Genomic DNA, 21,796 nt, shown 5'->3' with positions numbered 1-21,796 from the left:
GACACATTTAAGCAAGACTGCAACAAGCAGTAGCAAGGTTCCTGACTTGTAAATGAGTATTATTCCATTTCACATTTTTTAAAATGTGCAATAAGTCTCTAGTACTTTGAGAAACATAGAAGAAAAAGTCAAGGTAGAGGCTAGTAAACTTTGACAGCAAATGAAGTTACAAGAAATGGTAGATTTATCATTGGACACACCTCTCTGATTCCTTTAAATCCAAGCTGGTAATGACTTGATTTTGGGCTACAAATTCTTTAGGTATGAAGTCACCCAACTTGAATTTGAGTAGGAGAGCACCAAATATGTTCTTAATGGATCTCCAGATCTCCAAAGGAAGAAAGTGAGTTTTATTTATCCGAGGTGAAGTTCACGTTTAATTGTTACTCAATCATACATGAATACCCAAGAATACAGCCAATCGAAATAGTGTTACTCTGGGGCCAAGATGCAAAACACAATACCAAAAGTTGTACACAGCACAAGGCACATATAAGATAGTAAGCACATAAAACAGTCACATAACAAAAAATATAGTCCACGTCCCTGAGTCCATGCATGTTGAAGCAGTCTGCAGTTGAACACAATGCAGTTTATCTTCTGCTGAGCGAATATGGAGAGGCACTCCAGCGCTCTGGTGGAGCATCCAACTGTGATGCCTCTCCCTGGGTGGCTGTAAACAAGCGATACTGCAGCTTGAAACTTAGTCCTCGCTATGACTGAGGCCACAAAACTCCCTCGCCATCGGCCTCGCTGTTCACCAATAAACCAAAGAACTAGTCTTGTTGCTTTGGACTCCACCAATGTCCAACAGGCAACTAAACAACTTAGACGATTACTCGCTATTAGACTGCACACCTCCATGCTTCTGTCACAGGCAACGTCACGGTCTGCACTAAGTCCAGCCTTATCAGTTTCTCCGCCAACGAGGAACTTGCTGATGGGGTAGTACTTAAGTTCTTAATATCCAGCAGGGGCTTGCGATCACACAAAATAAGTTTTTAAAAAGAAGACAATAATACTTTTGGTTGGCCCTGTAGAAGTCACTATGTTTGAGAGCATTGCCATCTTGCCCGAAGGAGAGATTTATCTTATTGAAGCTTTATAAGCAGGTTTAAAAAAATTAAGAATACTGTGATAGCAATCTTGGCAGTGCTAGAATTATTGATAAATGATCTGATGAAAGCTCTTGGACTCTGTTTTGGGTTCTCCAGTACTGGAAGGAGTTACTGGTCCTGAAATTTTTACAGTATTCATTTCTAGAATGTTGAAGTATTCATGGTAAGTTCCAAAAATATATAAGTTAACTATATTAATGAATTTAGAATCTTTGAAAGAATATTTTAAAGTAGAGGACTTGTAGAGAGACAGCTGTTTAAGGCCATTGAAGTAGAAAGGAATTTCAAAGTTCAAAGTAAGTGGTTCAGTGGTTGAGTGAACAGAGCTGAAATGGCTAACACGAATGGGCATAGTTTTAAGGTGCTGGGGAGTAGGTACAGAGAAGATGTCAGGGGTAAGTTTTTTGCACAGAGGGTGGTGAGTGCGTGGAATAGGCTGCCGGGGACGGTGGTGGAGACAGATATGATAGGGTCTTTTAAGAGACTCCTGAACACACATATAGAGTTCAGAAAAATAGAGGGCTATGGGCAACCCTAGATAATAAAGGACATTTTCGGCACAGCTTTGTGGATCAAAGGGCCTGTATTGTGTTGTAGGTTTTCTATGTTTCTAAAGTTTATCAGAGTTAATACATGTCACCACATACTACCCTGAGATTCTTTTTCCAGCAGGTATATGTAGCAAATCTATAGAACAGTAACTATAAACAGGATCAACAAACAATAAACTATGCAAGTACACATATAAATAAATAGCAATAAATAATAAAGAGAGCATGAAATAACAAGTTAGAGTTCTTAAAGTGAGACCATTGGTTGTGGGAACACCAGAAATAGATTGAGTGTAGTTACCCCCTTTTGTTCAAGAGCCTGATGGTTGAGAGATTTTCATTTTATTACATAAAAATAGACCAGAAGGTGAGCTGGTTGGAGTTTTTGTATGCATTTTTTTAACCTTATTTCAATCTTGGATGCCCACCTGCTTTGAGGACCACCATCCTGATACATTAAAAAAAATGTAATGTGCCTAAACGACTCCAGGCCAGTGGCTCTGACATCTACCATCAGCATGACACTGGTCATGGCAAACATCAGCTACAACCTCCTGAAGAGTCTAGACCCACTGCAATTGTTATTACCATCAAAACAGATCCACAGTGGATCTTTTGGTCCTACACTCATCTCTACAGCAGTTGGTCAGTAAAGATCTCTATCTTAGACTATAATTTACTTAATACAACTCTGCCTTCAATACTATAATTCCAAGCAAACTCACCTCCAATATCCTCATCCTGGGACTTGAGTCATCCCTTGGCATTTGGGTCCTTGACATTGTGAACAACAGGCCACTATCAATAAGGATAGCCAGCAACACCTGTACAACCTGGCGTTTTTTGCGGTATCTTGAAGGATTCAGTGAACTGTGCTCTTGAGGGTGCAGGTATAGCTGTGGTGGCTGTTGCTGGAACGGACTTGCGGCCAAGCCTGAGAGCAAAAAGTGTGCCAGTGTTTGGCCAGTTTAAGTGCTGAGGCCGATGTAAAAGATCAAGGCGTCAATTGCGAGGGTGAAGGACAAAGCAGTGGTCAGCTCATTGCTCTGCGAGGGTTACTAGCCTCAGTGCTGAGCTGATTCTGCAGCCATCTGGCTTCACTTAATTCAGTGCTGAACTGGCTCCATGGCTGTGGACTTACTTTCGGGGACTCTGCAGTTCATGTTTTGTGTGCTAATTGTTTATTTTTTTGTTGTTTGCACAATTTGCTCTTTTTTAAAATTTTGGGTGTTTGACAGTCTTTGTTGTGTGGAGTTCTTTTTAATGGGCTCCATAGTGTTTCTTTGTTTTTGTGGCTGCCTGCAAGATGAATCACAAGTGTGTAGATACAGGTTGACCACCAATTTTTCAGCATCCTCAGTTCCTGAGCCTTGCCAGATTAAAAGAGGTCATGCAATAATGCAAAAATGGACTCTGGAATCTCAAAAAGGATTATTAATTAAACAAAAATTAAATGTAAATTACTGTGTTTACAAGGAATGTTGCTTCTCGGTTATCTTTTTAAACATCTAGGTGAAGTTGCTTCATGCGTTTTGATCTCTCCCTGTGTAATTTTTCTTGCATTTAATAAAAATTACTTAACGTGCTTCATCATAAAGATACCTTTCTCTAATCCTTTGACTAAATCATCCAACAACTCAATTTGTCCATAATTAATCTTGTTTCATCTGTTTCATCATCATCGCTACATTCATCACTTGCAGTGTTTTTGTCAGCATTCAGAACACTGTCTATAACTTCTGAGTCTGTAAGGTGATCCACAAACCCTGTTTCATCATCGGCAATCATCTACTCGCGTAGATTTTCTTCATTTATAATATTTACTATATCTTTGAAAGCTAGTTGTGTGACACTTTTTTTTGCATATGCAAGCAAATCAGGAACAAAATCCTGTAAAATCATCAAACTTTTCTTCAGGCACATTATGAAACATCAAGGCAGGCCACTACTTATGCCAGCCATTGTTTAGTGTTGATGGTTCTACCTTCTCCCACCCTCAAGCAGTTGAACCAAGGAACATCCTTCATGTTAAATTCTTTAATAAATACCCACAGAATTGCCAGCATTCACCTCATCTAACAGACATTCAATGAAAAGTGAGCGATACTTGGCCTTTAGAGAGTGCAATGTTCCTTGGGCTTTTGTTTGGATAAGTAGTGTACAGTTTGGTAGTAAATACACTGTAAAATCATTATTCTTATACAGGAGTTTAGATTTGGAGTGAGCTGAACAGTTATCAGAAGTAAGAGTTTTTGCAATCTTCGAGTAGCCCTCCTTATGGGCAATGAGCTCTGGCTTCTGGCACAAAAATTTTAACACCTTTCAAGGCCCTAGGGAATTTACTTTTACCAGTCACCGGTGGTTTACATCCGTGAGTACCTGCTGTGTTGGAGCACCCCAAAATGGTAACTCTGTCCTTATATTGTTTGAATCATGTGGGATTTTCTTCGTCTTCTATTGCTAATGTTTTCCTAGGTGTGCAGCACCAGTGTAATGCAGTTTCATCTGCGTAGGACTGAGGTTTTCATCAGCTATGGGCTTCTTAAATTCATTCACGTACTTGTTAGCTTCTTTGTGGTTTGCAGACCATTTTTCTCCACACACTTTATGCCAGGAAATTCCATGGCATTTCTTAAACCTTTGAAGCCATCCTTCACTATAGTTGCATGCATAGTCTAATTTAAGTTCTTTATGGAACAGCTTATGGAACAGTTCATTATCATACTGCCCTACAAGTCAACACCATTACTCCAACGCTGGCGAAATCATTCAATCATCACTCGATTACACTTAATTCTTTTACCAACTTTCATAGTTTTTATAATGCTCATTTGCTTTAGCAAATCATTGTTTACATAGCATTGCAATTTTTTTCCTTCGGTGCTTTATATCATATACAGTTGACGAATCAATACCGTACAAGTTACACAGCTTACACACAGAAACACCTTGGTCCAATTTTTTCAACATTTCGACCTTCTCTTGGATTGATATGGACAGGTGTTTATGTTTGACACCAATACTGGTACTTGTGCTTGTCTTTGAAGCCATAGCTAGGGTTAAATTTCTGTAAAATAAGCTCAAAATATTGGTACCACCACCAACAAGTGCAAAGTAAACAATAAAAATAGTGCGCTTTTGTCAAGTGTTGCCACTGATGACACTGCATGCTCTACACACAGTGCCATCTGGTGGCTGCCTAGTAAACTACGTCTCGTAATTTCATCCATATTAAAAGAGGTGCTGAACAATCCGTTTGTGAAAAATCAGTGGTCAACCTCTAGTATACGTTGATAATAAATATACTTTGAACTCTGAACTTTTGAATAATTATCCTTAGTACTGCCTCTTACATGGATGTATCCTCAGCCCCCTACCAGGTTCTGCTTTGATTTCATGTACAAGTTTGTAGATAACACAGCCAAAGTGGGTCAAATGTCAGCTAACAACTAGTTGGAGTATCTGAAAGAGATAAGAAGCCTAGTTGCATGCTGTCATGACAATAAACTTCCCTTCAATGCCATCAAAACAAAATAACTGGTCATTGATAATAAAAAGGCACCACACCTGCTGCTGTTAATATTAATGGTGCTGAAGTAAGGATTTCAGAGCTTCAAGTTCCAAGAAGTGAAGATCATCGCTAGCCTTTCCTGGTCCAACCACATAGACACCGTGGCCAAAAAAGTGTACCAGTAACTCTAGTTTCTCAGAAGGCTTAAGAAATTTGGCATGTCCCTTTTAACCTTTGCCAATTTTTATGGATACACCATAGAAAGTATCCTATGAGGGCATCACAGCTTGGTTTGGTAACAACTGTCCATGAGACTTCAAAAAATCCTGCAGTGATTTGTGCTCAGCACATCATGGAAACCAGCTTTCCCTCCATGAACTCTATCTACACTTCTCATTATTTTGGTAAAGTGGCCAATGTAATCAAAGACCCCACCTGCCCCAGATGTTCTCTCTTCTTTCCCCACCCCATTCCATCTAGATACATTTACAGTTTGTCGTGTATACTTTTTCTGAGTCTTTTGTCACATCTTTTTTGATTTTATTAATCTTCCTGGGCCATGTCATTTAGAACATAGAACACTGCATCCAGTATAGAACTTACGGCCCACTGTGTTGGACCGAGCTTATAAACCTACTTTAAGGTCGATCTATTCTCTCCCTCCTATGTAGCCCTCTATTTTTCTATCATCCATATGCCTATCCAAGAGTTTCTTAAATGTCCCTAATACAGGGGTGTCAAACTCATTTTAGGTCACGGGCCAGATTGGGCAAAATGCAGCTTCATGCGGGCCGGATCAGTCGGGCGCGTGTGAACGCAGCTTTCTTTGCCTCCGTTTTTTCAGCCTGTTCTCATGTGTCTCAGTCTGTGCTACAACTACAAAGAGTTTCACTTCACAAATTACATTTCTTATGAAGAAGACTGCTGAGCAAGCATTATTTTTATGATTGGTATTAACTTACAATCATAGGCTTCATATCGCTGGGCCATTAATTAAAATAATAGATCTATCTAAAATGATCTCGCGGGCCGGATATGGCCCACGGGCCTTGAGTTTGACACCTATGCCCTAATGTGTCTGCTGCAGCCACCCCCCTGGCAGCACATTCCATGCACCCACCGCTCTGTGTAAAGAACTTAACTCTGACATCCTCTTTATACTTTCCTCCAATCACCTTAAATTTATGACCCCACATTTTATTTATTTCTGCCCCGGGGAAAAAGCCTCTGACTGCCCTCTTGATCTGTCTCTTATCTACTAAGTCGCCTCTCATTCTCCTTTTCTCCAGAGAGAAAAGCTTTAGCTCATTCACCAATCCTCGTAAGATTTGCACTCTGATCCAGGCAGCATCCTGGTAAATTTCTGCACCCTCTACAGCTTCTACATCCTGTATTGAGGTGACCAGAAATGAAGTGTGGTCTAACTGAAATTTTACAGAGTTGCAACATTGTGTCATGCCACCTGAACTCATTTCCCCATCTAATGATGGCCAACACATTGTTTACCTTATTAACCATCCTATCAACTTGTGTGGCAACCTCAAAGTGATTTATGGACATGGACCTCCAAGATCCTTTTGTCCCTTCACACTTAAGAACCCATTAGCCACGTATTCTGCCTTCAAGTTTGGCCTTCCAAAGTGAATCATTTCACACTTTTCTGGGTTCAACACCATCTTCTGTTTCTCAGCACAGTTTTGCTTCTTGCCAGTGTCCCGTTGTAACCTAAGAAAAGCCTTCTGCACTATCCACAACTCCACCAACCCTTGGGTCATTTGTAAGCTTACTAATCCAGCCTTCTACCTTCTCATCTAAGTTATTTATAAAAATCACAAAGAGCAGGGTTCCCACGTCAGTTCCCTGCAGAGCACTGCTGATCACTGACCTCCATTTACAACCACCTTCTGTCTTCTATGGGCAAGCCAGTTCTGAATCCACATAGACAATTTCCCTGGATCCAATACCTCCTAACTTTCTGAATGACCTTAATATGGGGAACCTTATTAAAAGCCTTACTGAAATCCATATATATTGTGTCCACTGCTCTACCTTCTTCAATTTGTTTTGTTACTTCCTTGAAGTCAATCAGGGTCTTGAGACATGAACAGTCCCTCACAATGTCATGCCGACTATCCCTAATCAGACGATGCTTCTCCAAATACTTGTACATCCTGTCTCTTAGAATCTTCTTCAATAATTTGCCCATCACAGAAGTATCACACCCTGGTCTACAATTCCCAGGGTTTTCCCTATACACTTTCTTGAATAAAGGAATAACATTTGTCACCCTCCAATCATCTGGTACTGTTCCTGTTGTAAATGAGGATGCAAAGATTATCACCAAAGGCGAACAATCTCTTCCCTCACTTCCTGGTGTATACCCCATCCAGTCTCAGGGACTTGTCTATCCTAATGTTTTCCAAAAGTTCCAGTGTGTCCTCTTTCTTAATGTTGACATGTTCTAGCATGCAAGCCTGTTTTACGGTGTCCTCACAAACATCAAGGTCCTCTTGGTATATATCATCTAGGAGAACTACCAGAAATTACACAACATTATCTTATCCACCCCTTTTTATGAAATTTTCTTAACCAATGTTCCTGACGACTTTAGAAAATTATATATGGAGGTGAAAAAAATCACAGTAAGGACCAGTGCACAATACACCCTTTTCATTGATTATTAATACCTATTTTATGCCATAGAGTTAAGATGCAACAAAGCCAGTAAAAATCCAGTGTAATTTGTTGTTCAACTCAGGTCAGCTGGGCAATACCTACCTCCTCTTGTGCTCGTGATCTGTTATATGATACAGAACTAATAGGTTTGGGATGTATGAGTGTCTTTTTATCTCATTTCAAATATTAAATGCATTACAAATCCAGTACCTCCAGGATGGCTTTCTTTCCAGTTATATAATCTGAATACATAAGCTTGTAATGTGTGATTTCAAGATATTCAGCATGTACAGATGTTGCTGATGGCAATAGCTGCATTGTGGAATTTTTTTCACTCAGATACATTATACTCTAAATTCATCCAGAAGTCTGCATGTCTATTGTTTTTTTTCATATGGAAATAGATCTAAATTGAATATCATTTTTCTCTTTAGTTAATGATTTTTTTTTACATGCAGGTCACCTTTGAAATTGATCGATCAGATATGAAGTCTAAATCAGTTAAGAAACCACAAACTATGTTTAGAGGATCATTGCTGCATATAAGGTACATTGGTTACGTTCACACATCTCTTGTCATATACTCAATATCAAACTAAATAGCATGCAATCAAGGCAATTATTTATAGTGATTAGATCAGAACTGTCAGATATTTGATTAATTGTATTTCTGGTTGGAATTTGGCTGTCACTGGTTTAATGGTAATTGAATATCTATATTCTGAATTGTTTTTTGTTTTAAGGCCCTTTTAAAACTTAATTAAAACAGGAAAATGGCAAAGAAAATGTTGGCGTTTATAATTATAGGCAGCATCTAAACAGCACAGAGAAGGGGATGGTTTGGTAATTTCAGCAGAATAGGGAGGATCAAGGGGAAGATTATGCCAGCGAGTAACGCTACCAAAGCTGACACCCTCAAGACGGCTTTTAAAGCTACTCCTTTCACTTCTTTTGTGTCTTCCTTTTATTTCAAATGTGGCTCTGCTACTGGTGGAGCCTGTGATCTACGTTCTGCTGGTGTATGTTTGGGACAGTTGAGCTATCTAACTGGGGCTTTGCGGTTTCTGAGAGGGTTCCATGAAGCTGCAAGCAATGTATGCAGGAAGCCTGGATATGGGTTTTGGGCCTATGATCGACTCCATTTCTCACCAATTTTGCTGACTGAAGCACTGAGGAAGATTGAAATTGTCAAGGCGCGTGTGGAGGGTGGCCAAGTATTCAGTACAGTCTACCAGCCTCTTGCTCACTGCTGCAGGAGGAAGGTGTCTGCATGTGACTGTGTGTCCCTGTCTTTGTCTCTCCCCCTCGTTGCTGTCAGAGAATTGGCAGAAAACTCTCCTCACCATCAGACAGAGAGAGAGAAAGAGCGATCACTCGACTAAAGAGACCATCTTTCCATAGCATCCACTGCCACAAAATGCTGCTGTTCCTTCTGCGACGCCTCAGTCAGCAGTACCTGCCTAGAATCAGTTGTTCACAGGACTGCACAGGGGAGATGCCCATATTCTAGGCTGCTGCTGGAGAACGTTGGAAAGCGGTTGGTCGGTGAGCTCCAGGAGCAGAAACTTATCCACAGTGAAAAGCTGCAGTTTGAGTGCTGTTGCAGATCACAGACCTCAACAGACCCCTAGCCGCCTTGGAAAGGGTGAGAGAAAAGACATTAAAGAGAGGAAGTTAAGCTGTTTCCACAGGGAAGCAGCCATTTGGTGTCATCATAGCTCCACTCAGAATCCTACTTTTAGCAGGATTTTCTGTTCAAGGGCTTTGGTATTTCTGTACCAGGCTGTGATGCTGCTAGTCAATATACTGTCCACTACACATCTATAGAAGCATGTCTGTGTTTTAGATATCTTGCCAAATCTTCACAAGTTCCTAAGGAAGCAGAGGGCATTCCTTTACTTCGTAATTACAGTTGCGTAGTGGGCCCAGGGCAGACACATCCTCCAGAATAATAACACTGAGGAATTTAAAGTTTCTGACCCCTTCCATCTTTGGTCCTCCGATGAGGACTGGCTTGTGGACCTCTTGTTTCCTTCTCCTGAAGTCAATAATCAGCTCCTTGGTCTTTCTGAGTAAGAGGTTGTTGTGGCACCACTCAGCCAGACTTTCAGTCTCAGTGAATACTGATTCATCGCCACCTTTGATTCAGCCTACAACAATGATGTTGTCAACAAACTTGAATATGGCATTGGAGCTGTGTTTAACCACATAGTAGAGTAGAGCAGGGGGCTTGTGATGCATTTCTGCTGATGGAGATCAGAGATGTTGCCAATCCGAAGTGAGGAAGTCGAGAATCCAATTACACAAGGAGGTATCGAGGCCAACATCTTGAAGCTCATCGATTATTATTGGAGGGATGATGGTATTGAACGCTGAGCTGTTATCGATAAAAAGCATCCTGATATATGCATCTTTGCTGTCCTGATGTTCCAAGGTTGAGTGAAGAGTCAATGACTTGGTATCTGCTGTGACCTGGTGGTCCGGTAGGCAAATTGGAGCAGATCCAAACACTTCTTGCCAAGTTGGGGGCAAGAGAGAGTGACTGTGAGAGAGGTGGGTAGTGGGATTCAAGAGACAATGCTGGAGGAGCCTCAGCCCTTGAACTTGCCCAACAGGTCTGAGATTTCTGCTCCATGTGGATGACTTTGGGGGGCTGTAGGAAGGATAAGCATCCTAATTGTGGCACCATAGTTCAGGGAGCCATTCAAGAGGGGGGAAGGGAAGAGAAATATAGAGGTAATTGGGGATAGCATAGTCAGGGGAATAGACAGAGTTCTCTATCACTAGGATAGAGTGTCCCAAATGCTGTGTTGCCTGCCTGGTACCCAGGTTCAGTACATCTTATCTGACCTGCAGAGGAATTTGCAGTGAGACTGGAAAGATCCGGTTGTTGTGGTACATGAGGATACCATGACATGGGTAGAATGTGGAAAGAGGTTCTGCTAAAGGAATTTGAACAGCTCAGGACTAATATAAAAAGCAGAACCAAAAAGGTGGTTATCTCTGGATTACTATCTGAGCCATGTGCAAATTGGCACAGGGTCAAGAAGATTAGAGAGTTAAATGCGTGTCTCAAGGATTGGTGTGGGAGAAATGGATTTGAATTCATAGAAACATAGAAAGCCTACAGCACAATACAGGCACTTCAGCCCACAAAGCTGTGCTGAACATGTCCTTACCGTAGAAATTACCTAGGGTTACCCATAGCCCTCTATTTTTCTAAGTTCCATGTACCTATCCACGAGTCTCTTAAAAGACCCTATTGTTTCCGGCTCCACCTTCGCCAGCAGCACATTCCATGTTCTCACCACTCTCTGTTTTAAAAAAAAAAGATAAAAAAATTTGTCCTTGATATCTCCTCTGTACCTACTTCCAAGCACCTTAAAACTGTGCCCTCTCATGCTAGCCATTTCAGCCCTCGGAAAAAGCCTCTGTCTATCCACATGATCAATGCCTCTCATCATCTTATACACCTCTATCAGGTCATCCATCAACTTACCAACCACTGCAGTAAGAATCACTGTTTTCCTGTGCTATCTGTATACCCATTTCTTGAATAAGGGAACAACGTCCACAATCCTCCAGTCCTCCAGAACCTCTCCCGTCCCCATTGATGATGCTAAGATCATCGCCAGAGGCTCAGCAATCTCCTCCCTTGCCTCCCGCAAGATACCTTGCCTAAGGTACATCTCTTCTGGTCCCAGTGACTTATCCAACATGATGCTTTCCAAAAGCTCCTTAATATCTACGTGCTCAATCTTTTAAGTCCACTGTAAGTCGTCCCTACAATCACCAAGATCCTTTTCTGTAGTGAATACTAAAGCAAAGTACTCATTAAGTACATCTGCTATCTCCTCTGGTTCCATACACACTTTTCCACTGTCACATTAGATTGGTCCTAATCTCTCACACCTTATCCTCTTGCGCTTCACATACTTGTAGAGTGCCCTGGGGTTTTCCTTAATCCTGTCTGCCAAGGCCTTCTCATGGCCCCTTCTGGCTGTCCTAATTTCATGCTTAGGGTCCTTCCTCCTACCCTTATAATCTTTGAGATATCTATCATTACCTAGTTTTTTATTACCTCTTTTCTTCTTGACTAGATTTACAACTGCCTTTGTACACCACGATTCCTGTACCCTACCATCCTTTCCGTCTCATTGGAACGTATCTACGCAGAACCCCAAACAATATCCCCTGATATTTATTACGTTTCTTCTGTTTGTTTCCCTGAGTACTTAGTACTTCTATTTCCAATTTATGCTTCCAAGTTCCTGCCTGTTGGCCTCATATTTCCCCTTACTCGAATTAAGCGCTTTCCTAACGTGTGTTCCTATCCCTCTCCAATGCTATTGTAAAGGAGATAAAATTGTGATCACTGTCTCCAAAATGCTCTCCTACTGAGAGATCTGACACCTGACCAGGTTCATTTCCCAATACCAGATCAAATACAGCCTCTCCTCTTGTAGGCTTATCTACATATTGTGTTAAGAAACCTTCCTGAACACACCTAACAAACTCCACCCCATCTAAACCCTATCAATTGGTATCTCTAGAGAGATACCAATTGATATTTGGGGAATTAAAATCTCTCACCAAAACAACCCTGTTATTATTGCACCTTTTCAGAATCTGTCTTCCTATCTGCTCCTCATGGGAAATTGGCACTAGTATTGGGGAAGGAGGGAGCTGTACCAGTGGGACAGGCTCCACCTGAATCGTGATGGACCTGGATCCTAGCAAATTGCATAACTAGGGCTATGGATAGAGGTTTAAACTAAATAGTAGGGGAATGGGTTCAACAGATTGGAGAAGTAAAGTATGGATAAAGGTAAAGAAAAAGCAAAAGATTAAAAAAAAGAAAAGAGCTGAGTGAAGGAAAGTCAAGTGCAAAGAAGTAAAAGATAAGATTTTAAAAGCAAAATGAGTGTAAGGACACTTTATTTTAATGCTGGTAGTTTTTTAAACAAGATCAGTGAACTTGAGGCACAAATCAGTACAAGGCAGATATGGTTGCAGGGTAGACAGGATTGGAAATTAAATATCCAAGGATAGCAGGTAATACAGAAGGATAGGCAGGTGGAATAGCACTCTTAATTAAAGATGAGATCAGGGCAATAGTGAGTAAGTTCTAAAGAACAGAATGTTGAATCCACCCGGGTAGTGATTAGGAATAGCAAAGGGGAAAAAAATCACTGGTGGGAGTTGTCTATTGACCACTGAACAATAACATTACAGTGGCAGCACAGGCAATAAACAGAGAAATATCAGAGGCACGTAAGAATGAACAGCAGTCATCATGGGAACTTCAGCTTGCACATAGATTGGGTGATTCAAGTTGATCGAGGTAGTCTCGAGGAGGACCTCACCAAGTGCATCTGTGATGGCTTTCCTGAACAGCATGTTCCTAAACCTACAAGGGAATGTGCTATCTTAGATCTGGTTGCACACAATGAGACAAGTAAAAATAGTGATCTTGTAGTTAGTGACCCTCTTGGAAAGAGTGATCACAGTATGATTGAGTTTCTCATCCTCTCAAATGGAGGATGCAATAGTTTGCTCTAAAACCAGTAGATTATGCCTAAACAATGGAGACTGGAATGGATGAAGGAGGATTTGGCTGTTATAGACTGAAAACACAGGCTATATGGTGGGGATGGTGGAACAGTGGAAGACTTTCAAAGTGATTTTTCATGGTGCTCAACAAAGGCATATTCCAGTCAAAAGCAAGGACAGTAAGGATGGGAAAAGCCAGCCTTGGATAACTAAGGAAATAAAAGAAGGCATCAGACTAAAAGCTCATGCATGCAAAGTAGCCAAGAGTAGTAGGAAACTGGGAGATTGGGAAAACTTTAAAAAACAACAACGTACCACTAAGCAAGCAATAAAGAAAGGGAAGCTAGATTATGAAAATAAACTAGCACAAAATATAAAAACAGATGGTAAAGGTTTTTATAATTATATAAAGCAAAACAGGGTGGCTAAAGTGAATGTAGGTCCCTTGGAGGAGAAGAAGGGGGAATTGATACTGGGTAATGAGGAAATGGCAGAGGCTTTGAATGACTATCTTGTATCAGTCTTCACGGTGGCGGACACGTCTAACATACCAAAGAAAGATGTTATAGATGCAATGAGAGGTGAGGACATCGATACAATAGCTATCACAAAAGAGGTAGTGCTAAATAAACGTGTGGGTTTGAAGATAAACAGTGGTCCTGATGGAATGCATCCCAGGGTACTGAAAGAAATGGTAGAAGCTTTGGTGATAATTTACCAAATTTCTCTGGACTTTGGGTAGGCCCCAGTGGATTTGAAGATGGTGAATGTCACACCACTGTTCAAAAAAAGATGTAGGCAAAATGCAGGTAACTATAGGCCAGTTAGTGTAACATCTGTAGTTAGGAAACTGCTTGAAGCTGTTAAAGAAGAAATGGTGAAGCATCTGTAAAGAAATGGATCCATCAGGTAGATGCAGCATGGATCCAGCAAAGGCAGGTCCTGTTTGTCAAACTTACTGGAGTTCTTTGAGGATGTAACAAGCACAGTTAATAGAGGGAAACATGGACGTTATTTACTTGGATTTCCAGAAGGCATTCAATAAGGTGCAGCATAAAAGACTTATCCATTAAATAAGGTTGCATAGAGTTAGGGGTGATGTATTAGCATGAATAGAGGATTGTCTAACTAATAGAGAGTAGAGAGTTGGGATACATCTGTTACTCTGGTTGGCAATCAATGATGAGTGGTGTGCCGCAGGGCCCGCAATTGCTCACGAAATACATTAATGATCTGGAAGAGGGGCCCGAGTATAGTGTGCCTAAGTTTAATTATACTAAATTGAGTGGAAAAGCAAATTTTATAGAAGATGGGGAGAATCTAAAAAGAAATATAAATAGTTTAAGTGAGTGGGCGAGGGTCTGACTGATGGAGTACAATGTTGATGAATGTAAGGTCATCCACTTTGGAAGGAAAACATGAAAGAGCAGATTACTATTTAAATAGTTTAAAAATTTGCAGCATGTTGCTATGCAGAGGGACTTGGGTGTGCTTGTGCATTAATCACAGAAGGTTGGTTTGCAGGTGCACCAGGCTATCAAGAAGGCAAACGGAATGTTGGCCTTCATTGCCAGATGAATTGAATTTAATAGCAGGGAGATTATGCTGCAACTGTACAGGGCACTGGTGAGGCCACACCTGGAGTACTGCATGCAGAGAAAGTTCGCTAGATTGATTCCAGAGATGAGGGGGTTGCGCTATGAGGAGAGATTGAGTCGCCTGGGACTGTATTACTGGAATTCAGAAGAATGAGAGGAGATCCTATAGAAATACATAAACTTGTGAAAGGGATAGATAGGATTGAGGCAGGAAAGTTGTTTTCACCGGTAGGTGAGACTAGAACTAGGGAACGTAGCCTCAAGATTAAGGAGAATAGATTTAAGACAGAGATGAGGAGGAGCTGCTTTTCCCAGAGAGTGTTGAATCTGTGGAATCCTCTGCCCAATGAGCCGTTGAAGCTACCTTAGTAAATATAGTTAAGACGAGGCTGGATAGATTTTTGCATTAAGGGTTATGGGAAAAAGGCTGATAAGTGGAGATGAATCCATGGCCAGATTAGCCATGATCTTATTGAATGGCGAGCAGGCTCAACAAGCTAAATGGCCAACTCCTGCTCCTATTTCTTGTGTTCTTGGGTACTTCTCAGACAGGAGTTGATAGGTTCAGTCATGTTGTTCTCTCCTGGTAGTTTGGATGGCAATTATATATTAAGGACTTGGCTAAGTTATATTAATGATGAACATCAGATTTCACCAATTGAAGATACATTCTGTCCTTTTTGCTACTCATGCATTTCTCAAAAATTGTTCTGAAGATTGAGGAATGCATATTCATTAGCTGAGAGAAAGCAAGGGGTTGTAATCAGAAGGTTTCTTTGTACATATTTGGTATAGTGCAGTGAGGCTTTGAACAATCAAGTTTGAAGACTCCCAGTGCCAAACCCACCTCACCTGTACCAATCTCCAGGTTAAGTCAAAAGGACTTGAAGACTGAGTTATGATTCTCTTAGCACAGCTCAAGGCATTTAACTTAAACTACATTTTATATTGATCTTGAGTCACACAAGTCATGCTGGGTAAGAGAGGCACACATTCCCTTTCCTAAAGGGTTATTCATGATAAGTTAATTTTGTGGGCAACATTACAAATGCTAGCTCATATAACCAACTTTCTGTGTTCACACAATATATGTGCTTTTTTCAACAAGTCATGTGTTAAATAGTTCTTTTTATTTGAAACAGTCCTGCTGAAGATATTCACTTTGGTTGTAAAGAAAGTGGAGAAACAAAATGTTTGATAGTTTTGACCAATGTGACGAGGAACCCTGTTGCTTTCAAGGTAAGTTGTTTGATAATCATTCAGTTTGCCATCATGTAATAAAAGTTGTATAGTTGTGAAAGTTAGCTGTAATTAGAACAAATGTTCTTGAATTATGTCAGAAGAAATATGGATTTGATTTAAGTTGTTTTCCTATTGTCATTCCGTGGTGAACAAATAATACTTGATTCATTGGGGCAATGTTTGTTTGTTGTCCAACAAGTTTGTTGTCCATTTTTGATGTGATGCCATGAGATTTCAGAATCTGGAGTCAATGTTAAAGACCTCCGGGGCTGACCACTCCCAAATTGTGCCTCTATGCCATTGCTGTTTCTCATTGGACTTTTGCTGGTTGAGTCGAGGTGCTGATTGAGGAGCCTGACATGTATGATTCTGTGCAGACACACAGGAGGTGGTTTATGTTCAACCTTGTTGCACAATATCCTCTTGCAAGACATGACCAATTAAGTACTTTAAGGGTTATCTATTATGTAGAAAATGGAGTTGTTAATTTATGAATGACAAGATTGCACCAGCTGCTGCTACTTTGAATACTTCATGACTGTATTAAGCTGCAAGCTGCTGATTTTCATGTTACTATGAAGCGCTCACTTAACATTGTATTGAATATTGATACTGAAGTTTGGAGTGGCAAAGAATACTTCATCATTCACAGTAGTTTGCTCTAAGATGTTCTAAGTAGTTTGTTCTAAGCATTAACCATCCACACCAGGCTGAATATTTTCCATGTATATTCAAGCAATTAGTGAGCAGGCTTGTTTACTGTATTGAATTTTTGTAGTAATTGCTTGAAACTTGTATTTCTATTTTGATGTTTGTTTTTACATCCTAAAGTGTAGATTTTTTTAAATACATCTTTAAAATGCTTTTAGATAGGATTGTGACATGATTCCCAAAATGGAATAAAACTGATTAATATTGAAGTTCTTATTTTGTGTTTTTTTTTTAAATATAGGTTAGAACAACAGCCCCTGATAAATACAGAGTGAAACCCAGTAATGGCAGCTTTGAACCTGGTACTTCAATGGATATTTTGGTATCACTTCATGGAGGTAAAAATGCTATTTTTATGTTAACTGTTCTCTGTCAAGCGCATTGCTAAATGTAAAAAAAAAATTAGTAATGCAGTGAATTTAAGCAAGCATATTTAGTAATCGTTAAGCCATCTGACTTTTATACTTTCCCTCAGCATTTCAACTTATTAAACATATACACTTAGTGGCCACTTTATTAGGTACAGGAGTGGAACCCAGTGTGGTACTCTGCTGTAGCTTATCTGTTCAAGGTTTGACATCCTGTGCATTCATAAATGCTCTTCTGCACACCACTGTTGCAATGCTTGATAACTTGAGTTACTGTTACCTTCTTGTCAACTTGAACCAGTCTGCCCATTTTCCTCTGATCTCCCAGAATAGCGAGGCGTTTTTGCCCACAGGTCTGCCACTCACTCAATTATTTATTTGCTTTTTGCAGTATTCTCTGTAAATTTTAGAGACTGCTGTGCATGAAAGTCCCAGAAGATCAGTTTCCGAGATGTTCAAATCACAATCATTATGACGGCACCAACAATTATTCTTATCAAATTCTTATCAAATTATCAGTCAATTAGATCACATTTCTTTCCCCTTCTGATGTTTGTTCTGAACATCAGCTGAACCTCTTGACCATGTCTGTATGCTTTTATGCATTGGATTGTTGCCATGTGATTGGCTGATTTAAATATTTGCATTAATGAGCAGGTGTTCCTGATAAAGTGGCCACTGAGTATACATTTTGCTTGGTCCAGCTAGTTTAAAAAAAAATTTCTGCTCATATCGCATGTAGTGGAAGTTTATCTTAAAAAGGAAGCATGTTTTACTGTATTGCTACAGAATATATAAATGCTGAATGCAGTCTTTTATTCATGTGTCTCAGCTCTCAACTCTATTGTCCTCCTAATGAAAACATATCATCAGTAATTTGAAAATAGCAATTTAGTTAATTTTCCAAGAAGAAAAGATCAAAAAATGATCTTTTTTTGTGGAAAAAGGAAGAAAGATCTATGTAAATGTCTTTACTAGGCTGTTTTCAAACAAATAGCAGAAATTGGTATGAATGTTGCCTGAACTCTGAAGGATCATGCAGAAAATAATAAAAATATATTTAGTGTTGACATTTGGATTTGAGGGTTTTAAAAGTTAGTAATAAATGAAATTTGCTTCTACTTTTCATGCTTCTCATCTTAAATAAAAGAAAATGATATTGCTTCTGTAACTGGAGATAGTCCTTCAGTTCACCTGTTTGTAACAGTAAATGATTGCAAGCAATACAGTTGTATAAAACAGCTTAACTAGAAAGAAACCACAGATTGCAGATGCTTGAATCTCGAATTTTAAAAAAAGCAATGATGGAAGACCTCTGGCTCAGGCAGCATCTGTGGGGCAAAAGATACAAATTAATATTTCAGGTTGAGATCATGTACTAGGGAGGCAGAACAGCAATAGAGTTCCCATTGTCCTTTCTTTCACACCCCTGTATCTATCACATCATCATCTGCCAGCTCTAGTAGGATTCTAAAACCAGTCATATAACCTCCCCCCTTTCTTTTTGCTATGCATTTTCTCATTTTCCCCACCTTCTACTTCACGAGACTCTTTTATCCTCTCATTCCTTCCCGTTCCCTGCATCGCTTCCTAATCCCTGGCACCGAAGAATGTGTAACACCTCTCCTGTCACCTCCCCCAGGAGCTAAACATTTCTTCCCGATGAGGCAAAAGTTCACCTGCACCTCTTCCATCCTGATCTACAGCATTTGGTGTACACGCTGTGGCCTCCTCTGCACTGGTGAAACCAAATGGGTGGCATGGTAGCGTAGCAGTGTAAGATTTTACATTGCCAGCAATCTGGGTCCAATCCCTGCCACACTCCATAAGGAGTTGGTCTGTACGCCCCGTGACCACGCAGGTTTCTTCTGAATGCTCCAGTTTCAACTCGATGTCCAATATTTCCCATCCAAATCCAAGGTGTTTGCTATCAGGTTCTAGGATAAGTAACAACTTTTGAGAATTTTTTCTTCAGAAGCAATTGTTTTTATACAGTAGCTTCTAATTTCTGTTTTGTATCGTCCTGCAATTCTCCTATCAGTGCTTCTTTTCATGGAGCATTTGGGAAATCATTGTAATTTATGAACTGCAACTCTAACTGGCAGATGATATTGTTCTAAGGATTGTTCCTATCAAGATTTTCTGAACCATGGTGATGTCCCCTAATGACTACCAGAACTAGCATTTACCATGTGAGGGACTTGTTTTTATTAAGCACTGGGCCTTTGGTTAAGGTAAAATTAAAATTATTGCAAATTATGCTTCCTTATCACATATTTTTCTTATATCCAACAAAAAGTGCTCTTAACTGCTCGTAGAAATTCTCATGCTTCAGTGAAGAGCAAAACATCATGAGATGTTTGTTCCAATAATAGCCTTGCAATATCTTAGCATTAAATATTAAAGTACAACAATGCATCGTTTTGAAATGGTTTTCTTTTTTTTAAACCTAGCTTTGAGAACTCATTTGTGAAAGTAGGTGTAATGTTTTTAGAATAGGCATTTAAATATGTTAATATTTAATAAACTTAATTCAAAAGGAATATTTTTTTGCTCACTTTGTAAGTTTAATAAAAATATTTTAACATTAGTAAATTACATAAATGTACACTAAAAATTTCTCTGAACTCAGATAAACAATTTTGTCTGATCTTTGGAAATTCATATAAATACTTTGGTGTTTCATCAGTGGACTTTAAATATGCAGTGTGCATATTGTTGATTATTCTGGTGTTCCTTTGGTCAGTTACCAAAACTATATTTAAAAATCAGGTGCTGGTAATATGAAATAAAAATGGTAGAAGCACTCAGCATGATTTGTGAAAGGAGAAAGAGTTAATATTTCAGATCACTATTGCTATGTTACAAATGGAAAGAGAGGGAAACTGAATGGTTTTTAAGTTGCAGAGCATGTTGAAGAGTGATGCCATGAGGTAAATCGTAAACAAGCTTATCATTTCAGTGGTTTAATGGAGACAGATTGAACAAAGGAACACAAGTTATGAAATGAAGGCCATTAATAAGGCTAAACACAAGGAATGTAATAATTCCAAACTTGGCCCTTCATAGATTATTGAGCTAGAATGCAGTCACAAATTTGATTTCTTGTTTGAAATGCCATGTTTAAGTGTTATCCCATTGTTAGAGTATTTAATCCAAATTTAAAGAGAATGTAGCACTGTTCCTCTAAGCTGTGTGGATGTGCAGCTGTACAATAACTGAAATGCTCAAGCACACGTAGCCTTTGTTGACACACAGCTGGGATTTTCTTCTATATTATGTTAATATAATTTTTATGCATATATAAATTTGAAATCTAATTGAAATACCATGTAACTAATTATGTTAATGAATATAATCCATAGTTTCCAAATAATAAAAGTGCTATAACCTTTACTTCAATACATTTTAGAGCATCAATGTTTTGAAGTTACAGCTTTGTTACAAATTGTAACAATTAACACAGAATGGAAGTCAGTAGTTCATTCTCATAAGCAGCTGACCTGTTGAATCTGACACCATCAAGTCAAAACATTTTACTTTTGCCATTCTGCTTTTCAGTTGTTTTGACTGTGTGACATCGTTTACTTGTGTTTGATGTGCAAAATTCTTTATTTTGGTTTTCTAATCTAGATTTCTTTGAAAGTAATCTATTAAAGAAATAATCTATTTAGAACTTTTAAATTAAAGAATTGTTTGAACAAGGTAAAAGTTTATTATAAAATTGTTTGCAAGACTGGTTATTTATTAAAATTATATTTTTTGATTTACTACATTTTTCAAATTATTATTTTTAGTATTCTCAAAATTATTTTTAGCATGTTAATGTTGAAAAGAAAATCAGAAGAGTTAAATGCTTTGAAGATCAAAGTTTTTTCAAGATTTGGAAGTTATGGTTATTGAACTGCCCTCTTTGAATCAAAAATAAAAATTGACCATATTTTTATATGCCAATATACTGACAATGCTCTATGCACCACTTATGTGGAAGTTGAAAGTTGGAGGAGAGTTCAGTCGTGGGAAAAATGGAAGTTAGATTACTTAAAATGACATCTTAATCAGAGAATTCATAGATGCAGTAAACAAATTACACAACCAGAACAAATGTAAATTTTGCACATGTTAACTGAAACTGCGGAAGAGCATGAAGTAAGAGTGGAACAAGATACACAAAGCAAGTCTAACTCTTAATATGCTCAAAATGGTAATTGATAACATTTTCTTAGCAATTAATATTAATGCTTCTATGCATTCAGTGCAAGAAATTAATTAACTTGTGGCCTAATATGTAAATATGCAAGAGAGTTGGGGCAGCAAGGACCATGTGTTTGAATTTGTTGAGTACACCAGCTTTATGCTTCAAAAAACGGACAGTGGAAGAATTGCAGAAATCTGCTTTCCATGCACAAATTGCTGACGAAAGTACAGACATTTCTATACAGAAGATGTTAATTTTGTGTTTAAGTTT

At 39.1% G+C, this 21,796-nt stretch overlaps 1 protein-coding gene across 3 annotated transcripts in view; it reads left to right on the top strand.

Moving 5' to 3' along the window:
- The window catches only part of mospd2 (motile sperm domain containing 2), a 104,637-nt gene that overhangs the window by 65,536 nt on the left and 17,305 nt on the right, over positions 1-21,796 (top strand). For all 3 annotated transcript variants that reach the window (XM_059968019.1, XM_059968021.1, XM_059968020.1), the window contains exons 10-12: positions 8,315-8,403; positions 16,150-16,246; positions 17,202-17,298. In XM_059968019.1, coding sequence (XP_059824002.1) covers positions 8,315-8,403; positions 16,150-16,246; positions 17,202-17,298 — 283 coding nt within the window. The remainder of the gene's footprint in view (positions 1-8,314; positions 8,404-16,149; positions 16,247-17,201; positions 17,299-21,796) is intronic.

The sequence above is a fragment of the Hypanus sabinus genome, chromosome 4 (assembly GCF_030144855.1).
Source record: "Hypanus sabinus isolate sHypSab1 chromosome 4, sHypSab1.hap1, whole genome shotgun sequence".
In the NCBI taxonomy this organism is placed as follows: domain Eukaryota; kingdom Metazoa; phylum Chordata; class Chondrichthyes; order Myliobatiformes; family Dasyatidae; genus Hypanus; species Hypanus sabinus.
This window is presented reverse-complemented; position numbering and strand designations above follow the sequence as displayed.